General features: G+C 37.8%; 1 protein-coding gene across 2 annotated transcripts in view; it reads left to right on the top strand.

Moving 5' to 3' along the window:
* MME (membrane metallo-endopeptidase) overlaps positions 1–5,848 on the top strand; it is a 92,215-nt gene extending 86,367 nt beyond the window's left edge. For both annotated transcript variants that reach the window (XM_012724997.1, XM_004682329.2), the window contains one exon: positions 5,030–5,848. In XM_012724997.1, the coding sequence (XP_012580451.1) occupies positions 5,030–5,129 (100 nt within the window). In that variant the 3' untranslated portion in view covers positions 5,130–5,848. The remainder of the gene's footprint in view (positions 1–5,029) is intronic.
* The last annotated feature ends 2,723 nt before the right edge of the window (positions 5,849–8,571 follow it).

Raw genomic sequence — 8,571 nt, 5'->3', positions numbered from 1 at the left:
ATAAACATGGGGGTACAGGTATCTTTTTCAATCAGTGTTTTTGTGTCTTTTGGGTAGATACCTAGGAGTGGGATTGCTGGGTTGTAGGGAAGCTCCATGTTTAGCGGTGTTCTTTAATGACAGACTATTGTTATAACTACTAGTGATACCATTAGTGTAGTGAAAATGCTAAAAAATTAACAGTGTGTGAGGCTATTTACTCCTGCACCAAAAGCCACTAAGTGATAAAGCTTTTTGATTTTTCATTTTGTTTTGTATTAGGCATTTCCTCTCTTTCTTTTCTTATCTGGCACTTCATTACCTGCCTGTAATTGCCCCAACCCTACATTCAGATTAGCTCAAAAAATAAAGCCTGATATTTGTATGGTACAAAAGTAAACAAGCTTTAAAGTTAAAAAAAAAAAAAAATCCCTGGTATTCTGACCATAGCTCTGCAGTGGAGGAAGCTGTTACCTAACCTCTGTGTCACAATTTCTTGATCTATAAATGATGATTAAATTATCATCAAGGTTGCTAAAAGGATTAAGGTTAAGTATATGAAACCCTGATTCCATATACATTTGAAAATTAGTACTAGGATTATCTTTCATTTAGAGAGATAGACAGAATTTGAATTTGAGTGAAATGGATTTTGCAATAGTCCATATTAGTGGGCAGTCTTGGCTTATTTTTGCCCATTTCTTATGCCAGCATAGCTCAGACTGTTCACTGATAAAGTAATATTCGGTAAGTATATAATAGTTTCCTTTCCCCAATTTTAAAGCGAAATTAGTATTTTATTAATACATAGCTATTTATAACTTTCATTTTCTTTGTTCTGACCCAAAAAGATGCCTCTGTTTTTTCATTCATAAGAGAAGTATGTGTTATTGTTGTTGTTTTAAAAGGGTAAATGGAATGCCAACCTTTTGTCAAGGAAATTATTATTTTCTCTAGAGGTAAAGGGATTTCCTTGGCAAAAGGTTGAGGTTACATTTAGTTTTGGAAACAGGCTGCTTCCTGGTTGTACAAAGTAAAACGTTTTTAAAAGAAACTTAAAAATGAATCAACATTGAGTTGCATTAAAATTATGCATAATGGTTTATGTAGAAATATTTCTGTGACTTTGTTTAAATCACTACAGCATAAAAAAAATGGCAAATTCTATGTGATATTAAGCTGAATTTAGAAAAGCATCCTTAGGTTTAAACTTTCTCTTATTACAACTTACATACAAACAGCCTTTTTTTATAAAGATATTTTTATTTATGCATACAGAACTGGGGTATAGGTGCAGGGGGTGAGAGAATTCACCAGAGACAGAGTGGGGAGCAGAACAGGCAGATTGACTAAAATACACTGCTGAGGGGAGCAGCAGGCGGGCCAGGAGAGGTCTGCCACGCCATGTGGGTCAGCTCCCTGGGTGGGAATCAGGGATCAGACTCTTGCCTTAGCAATTGCAGACAGCTTCATAGTGCTGCTCTTAACCCATTGTGCCACCAGGGAAGGCCCTGTACATAAACTCTTATACAATTTAAAGTAAACTTCTAAAACTGTAATATTACAATGAAGAACATTTCCTCTTGACATTCTAGAATTTGTAACTACAATTTAAATGACTTCTTTTGAAATCTGGTTTTCATTAGTCATATACAGTCTCTTGATAGAATGGTTCTTATTATATTTTTTATGTAATCTATATAGGTGCTTCTAAAGTTATTCACATGTAACATTTTTATATAAAATATAAGAATCTGAGATTATTTTAAAGCAAGCCTCAATATATAAAATAATAGCAGTGTATATGCATAGTTACAGTAATAACTTAGATGCTTAGGTTACTGGATATGATCTTCCAGTCAGAAAAAATAAAAAAAAAAAAGGGCACTTTACAAACCTAATATCCATAAGAATGCAAAAGTATTTCCCACACTTAATTTCCCTAATTTGGAGATGAATATTCTTTCTGTGTTTTAGGTAGTCTTTTGCAGATAATATGGTTATTTTGTCCCTTATTATTCCACGATTTAGTGTGTATTGGCTAAGCATTTTTTGAAATACTTATTTTACCTCCATTTACCTTAAGTATTGAGTTTCTGACATTCTGTAAAAGTCAGTTTGGGTTTGGGTGAGCCTGGTGGAGTCCTTGTTGACCGTTGTCAATCTTTAGCCCATACCTATGAGTCTATTCAGGCTTTTATTTCTTTATGATTGTACAGTGAAATTTGTGCTGATATTTATGATTTTAAAAGTCATGAACCTTAGTTAATGATAACAGTTGGTTACTTTATTAAAAAGTGAAGCTAGTTAACCTTACTGGTTTTGTCATTCATTTATAAGAGGTAACAAAATGTATCAGGAAATCATTAATTGCAAAAAGCTTATTCAGTAAGTTAGACATCCAATTGCTGGCAGCAATAGGCAGATATGTTAAAGCATGTAAAGGCTATTCTTAGTCACATGATGTCCAACGCCTTTTTCTCCAGCATTTTTAATACACATGATTATTTGTCAAAGGAATAAATAGTAGTAATTCAATAAACTATTTCATATAATGATATAAGAATTTCAAGTCAGTTATTTTAGACATAATAAGTCTCGTTATTTTCTTGTTTGGGGGAACACAAACTACCTAGTTTTCATATAACATGAAGTTTGTGTAAGTATTCTATGTGATATTAATGGAATATGATCCTACTTTTAGAGAAGGTTCATTTTTATTAATAATATATCCACTTTTTGAAATAGATTATTTCTATTATCTATTCAAAGATTTCACATGATAAGCCACCAAACACTAATTAGAGTCCTAGAAAAGTAAGTAAGGCCCTAATATGTTGTTGACCTAATTATCCAGAAGCAAATTATCTAAGTGCAGGCTTTGGGTGGAAGAGATGGGCGAGAGGGGAGCTAAGTGCATTTTAGGTTGGGTGTCGCTCTGTTGCTGACTCCTGGTGTGGTGTTTGTGAAGATATTTTTGTATTGAATTTTTTTTAATTTCTTTAATGTTTTTATAACAAATGCAGAATTAAGTCATGGGTTTAAACATTTATATTGAGACACTTGTCCCATATGATTACATCTATTCACCATCCTTTAAACAAATGTTAATAAAACAAAGCAAAAAGAACAGCTCTCCTGTTCAGAGTCTCAAATGCTCTCCCTTCCCACCCAGGAGCTCCAGCTTCAGTTCGAGGACCAGCAGGGCTGCTGTGATGACTGTGTCAGCCAGTATAGAGAATGTTCTGAATAGGGGAGGCTCCTGGATTAGATGGATCATAGATCCTCTCTGGCTCAGTGTCAGAGCCTGGAATCTAAAAGACTAAAGACAATATAAGTCCCTAGTGAGTAAATGTTTTTACTCCTACATATGTATATGTATGTGTATGTGTATATATATATGAGTGTGTGTGTATACACACAATAGACACATACACACATATAGTGCTAGGCTTTGGGGTACAGCTGGGAGCAGGATGTATAGAGAGATTACAGTGTAGGGGGAATGATAGGAAGAAAAGAACAAATCACTGTACAAATCACTGTACCTAAGTGTTAGGACAGGGCCAGTCAAATTGGAAGACAATAATCTGGTTTTTATTTGGAGAATGCCTCGAAAGAGGTAAGTTGAAGCAGAGGTGTGAAGGCAGAGAAGGAATTGGCCATTTAGAAGGTAGGGCCAGCAAGAGCAGCAGGCCCTGAAGAAGAAAGAGCTTGGGCAGTCTGAAAACTGGCAAGTAGGCGAGTCCAGTTTGGACCTTCTGAGGAACAGGAAGAGGTGCAAGTCAGGAGGAGCCGGGAGCCAGTGTGGAGCCACTGGGATTTCAGAGACCATGGAGTCAAGTTTGAGTTTCCTTCAACCCCCTGGGAGGTTTTAAGTAAGAGGATGATGGAATTTGATTGAAGTTTTAAAGCTCACACTGAGTTCTGTGTGGAGAGAGGGCTGGAGGGAGAAGAGGGCGGTTTATCTTGATTAGCACATCTACCAGTCTGGAGAGGTCCTGGGCCCCCCTCCAGGGCAGTCAGCTTGCCCCTCCCTACCAACCTAGGTGGGTTGTGGGTGGGGTGGCCCCAGGGGGCAAAAAAGGGAAGGCTCGCTGTTTCGCTGTTTCGGGACTGACTGACGGGAAGACCTCTGTATCGTTGTCCTGACCTGTCTCTCACTTCACTGCTGCTTGGTGCCAGTAGTGGGTGGACAGTGTTGTTTTTGCCCATTGGGGTCGGAGATAAGAAGAAACTGGCATTTTGCCCTGAATAACTGCCCTTCCAGTTATTCAGACTGAGACTAATTTCTGATATCTATGGAGTTCTTTTGGAAAAAAATAATTTGTTATCTGCCCTACTGAGTCAAATCAACAAATATCTATTTAAAGTCTTTTTTTTTTGTAAGTTATCATGTGAGCCCTTTTAAGACAGTAAAAAATCAGAATTTTATTCTTTGACCAAACTCTTCTTACAATAACAGCAATCCAAACATGAAACACGGAGATGGTAAATTAAGCCTCATGATAATCGTTAACATTCTATGTATATTACAGAAAAGGAAACAGGCACAGTGAAGCCAAGTAAATAGATCTCAACCAGGTTGCAAACCACACAGTCTGTCTGTAAAATCTGTGGTCTTCACTCTGTTAATGGCAGGAATGGACTCTTTCCACCCAGTTCTTTATTTCCTTTAAATTGCTAATTGAAACTCACTCACTATCCTAAGTCAGAAATTCTCTAGAGCTCCCTTGTAGTCAGGACTTGAGTGCTAAATGCTGACAGTGACTTTTTTTTTTTTTTAGTAATATAATAGTTTGCTTTTACATCATTTTGTGCCTTTTCCCATCTCAGTTGTAATCCCCTTGGGCTTCCCATCACCAAATCACCTGTGTGCCATCACCACAGTCCCATGCACTAACCCCCCTCCATTTTTGATCCCACCCCCCACTACTCCCCCATAAAATATCACTGGTATGTATTTGTTCATTATTATTATTATTTTTTCCCCTGGTCCTTTATACTCGACAGTGACTTTTTTTTTTTTTTTTTTTGGTTTGTGTCATAGGATTATTGGGACTTTACAGAACTCCCGAGAATTTTCAGAAGCCTTCCACTGCAACAAGAACTCATACATGAATCCAGAAAAGAAATGCCGGGTTTGGTGATACTGAGAAATGATGCTGCTCTCAATCCGACTTGTCAACACCACAGATGTGGGGAGCATTATCTGAGAGAAGGGGGTGTGGGGGCTTTGTGGTCACTGTCACTACCTGTGGTGGTTCAGAGATAAGAGCACCATAGTAAAAAAGTTCTGAAAAGGTGTGGACAAAGGAGGGAGTCTAATCTCTATCAAATCAGTCACTTCTCGCTGTGTAAATAATGCTCAATCTCTAAAGATAATACCATTCATTTCTGTTTCTCACATCTGCCTATTTGATGTCTCTTGACAACACTTGGCCAAGTGAGGTAGGCCGGGATTTCTAACCAAAGGGAGGAACGAGGGGTTGAAGAATACAGTTGGCACCAAAAAGAAAAGTGACGTGATAGTTAGAAACACTTTGCCTAAATATTTAGTTTTACCTTATTTTTTTTTTTTTTTTGCAACATTTATGCGCCTTCAAAACTCTTCCAAAGATTTCTTATACATACCGGGGCCTTGGAACTTAGGTAGTTTTAAAATCATTTTTGGCAATCATCGGTTATTCATTCTGAAATCACTTTATTTTAAGCACTCTTAGGGCTAAAATGAATGTCTAAAACTGTTTCTTGTTGTACCTGCTTTGACTGATATTGAAAATTCTTGAGGCTCCCTGCAATTTTTTAAGCAATTTTTGTTCTCTCTTTCTCTCTCTCTCTCTCTCTCTCTCTCTCTCTCTCTCTCAAAATTTGGTCTTTTTAAAAAAATTTGTAGTAATGTATAAATAACAATTTTTATATTTAATTATTAACTACATTTATGACTAAGTAATTGTTATTCTAGGTAATCATTGAATATTGAAGTTTCAGAATGACTGAGGTAAATAGTTATGAACCAAGATCTGTAAAGTGATGTACAGATGAAGATTTAAGATTTTTTAAAAACTTATAAATCATATTGATGAAAAGCTTGAAGCACAAACTTTGGATTAAACATTGCTGTCGGATGGCTATCTGAGACACTATAAGACTTATGGTTTACAAGCAGAATTTTCAAATTCAATCCATCCTTGAAGGTGGCTGTGATCACAGGGCAAAAATCCATCTATGTAGCTCTGCATCTCCTTATCTCTCCAGCTTTGTCATCTGATGGAAATATTTTGATAATAAATTGAAATTGTGAGTCCATTATTCACGAAGCCTGTTTTGCCAGTGTCTAATTTTGGAAAGAGCATCTCTGAATCTATATGAGAATTTCAGCACCTCCATGGACCCGCTGCTGTTGAAATGGTAACTCACATCGAATTCTGGGAGGGACTCCCATGGGTCTGATGGGAATTCATCTTTGGAGGTTAGTATGGTCTTCTCCTTCCCTGTCTTATTGACTACTTTAGTTCAATACTTGATTACTATTTTACAAAACAGGAGCACCACCCAAATCATTATTTTCCTAACAAAACATGAAAATGAGGGAGTTTCTATCTAGAAAAGGGGTTTTGGTTTTCTGTTGCTTGAAAGGAGATGTCCATTTTTTACCTTTAAAAAAATGTTACTGAAATACAACATGTACAAAAGCTGGAGAAAGTGTAAGGTACAGTCCAAGGGACATTTTCCAATTGATCCCACAGAACCAGGAAGAAATAGAAACTGATGAGTGCCTCCGAGCCCTGCCTCCTTACCCTCAGTCCACTCCTCCAAGCACAGCAACTCTCCTGACTTCTAGGATCATTGATGAGGAGTGCCCGTTTTTCTCTTTTACGTAAATAGAACCCATAAGTATGTATTCTTTTTTTAAAAATGTTTTATTTGTTTATTCATACAGAACTGGGGTGCAGGCCATAGGTGCAGGGGTGGTGAAAAACAGAATGGGGAGCAGAACAGGCAGATTGATGAAGTACTGAGGGGAGCAGCGAGCGGGTTAGGAGAGGTCTACTGTGCCATGTGAGTCACCTCTGGAGCTGGGGATCGAACTCACACTGAAGCGGCTGCGGCTTGCTTGCAGTGCTGCGTCCTAACCTGTTGGGCCACCAGGGAGGGCCCAGTATGTATTCTTAAGTGTGACTTCACTCATCATTGCACTGTGGGATTCACCTACATTGTTCCCTTTGATTGTAGCTTCATCCTTACTGCTGACTAATATTATGTTGTGCGGCCAGATGACAACTCATCAGTCCATTGTCACAGGCACCTGAGAAACCTTCCACTCGGGACTGTCACAAGTAGTGCATCTGAACATGTTTGCATATTGCCATCTTTTTTTACTTGGGGTTTTAATGGACTCCTTTCTCTATGTCCTTCAAAAAGTATTATATACATTGAAAATATAGATTCAACCTGAATATCCTTATCTTTTCCCCTTTTTATCACTACCACCATTTCCTGGATAATTCAAATTATACTTACTATAAACTTTCTTAAGATAAATATAACTCTATATCATATGATTAGGTGGAAGAACAGGAATGCCCACCTCTAAAGAGTACGACTATCTAAATTTCCATCTTGTCAGAGCACTTGAGGGACCCAGAAATGAGGAGTGACTAATACAAATTATAAAAAGGCACTAGATTCCAATACCAGCTCTTTAAAATATCAGGCTCTTATCTCTATGGAAGGAACTTGAGTGAAATTATACTGTGGGAGGTGGGAAATTTTCTGTAGTTCCTGGATCTCCTATCTCTAGAAATGGATTTTTCTGGAGCTGAAGGAGAGACCAAAGTCTGAAAAATGATAGCCCCCTTACCTGACACAGGAAGACATTACTAATTGTACATCACACTGCATTTAATTTGGATGGGGCCTGTGGTCTCACCTAAGACACAGTCATTTGGAGTGGTTCCCTCAGATAAAGTCTACATGTAGTCTCACACATAATTCCAGTTTCACCATGGTGGAATCCTAGTCAAGGAAAGCAGTTAGAAGCTGAGACAGTGAGGGTTGGGAGCCAGTTTGACTTAAGGATGAAGAGAGGAAGAAGTTCTAGCCACACCAGTAGTAAGGAATCAGCCTCCACGATGGATTCTAGGTGCACAGTAGAGAAAACACTATCTCGGGAGGAGTACTTTCTAGTCATATTTTGCCACTTGTGACTAGGAAACCACAGGCATTTAATATAGTCTCTTAAACCTCTGCTTCCCCCCGGCCCCACCAAAATCAAAGAGAACTGGATTCTATTGCCAATTACCAGCAAAAGGAAAGTATCTACTGCTGTTTTACTCTTGTCCCGAATTAAGAATCACTGGGTAATGTAATCTCAAACTCCCATGTAAGTGTCTGAGTCCAGTTAGAGCAAATTATAGTCCAAAGAACAAGGATCAAAGCTACATTGCATTTGGATCTGTGCTGCTGTTAAACAATTTTCTCAAATGCTTTTATCATGCCTGTTGCCACAGAGGGAGTTTTCCAAATAGAAGCTGTTATTGATAGAAATAAGACTCCACCCTCTCAAAGATAGGAAATCTTTTTTAACAG

Source organism: Condylura cristata, unplaced genomic scaffold (assembly GCF_000260355.1).
Source record: "Condylura cristata isolate star-nosed mole 26May11 unplaced genomic scaffold, ConCri1.0 scaffold00014, whole genome shotgun sequence".
Taxonomy (NCBI): Eukaryota; Metazoa; Chordata; class Mammalia; order Eulipotyphla; family Talpidae; genus Condylura; species Condylura cristata.
This window is presented reverse-complemented; position numbering and strand designations above follow the sequence as displayed.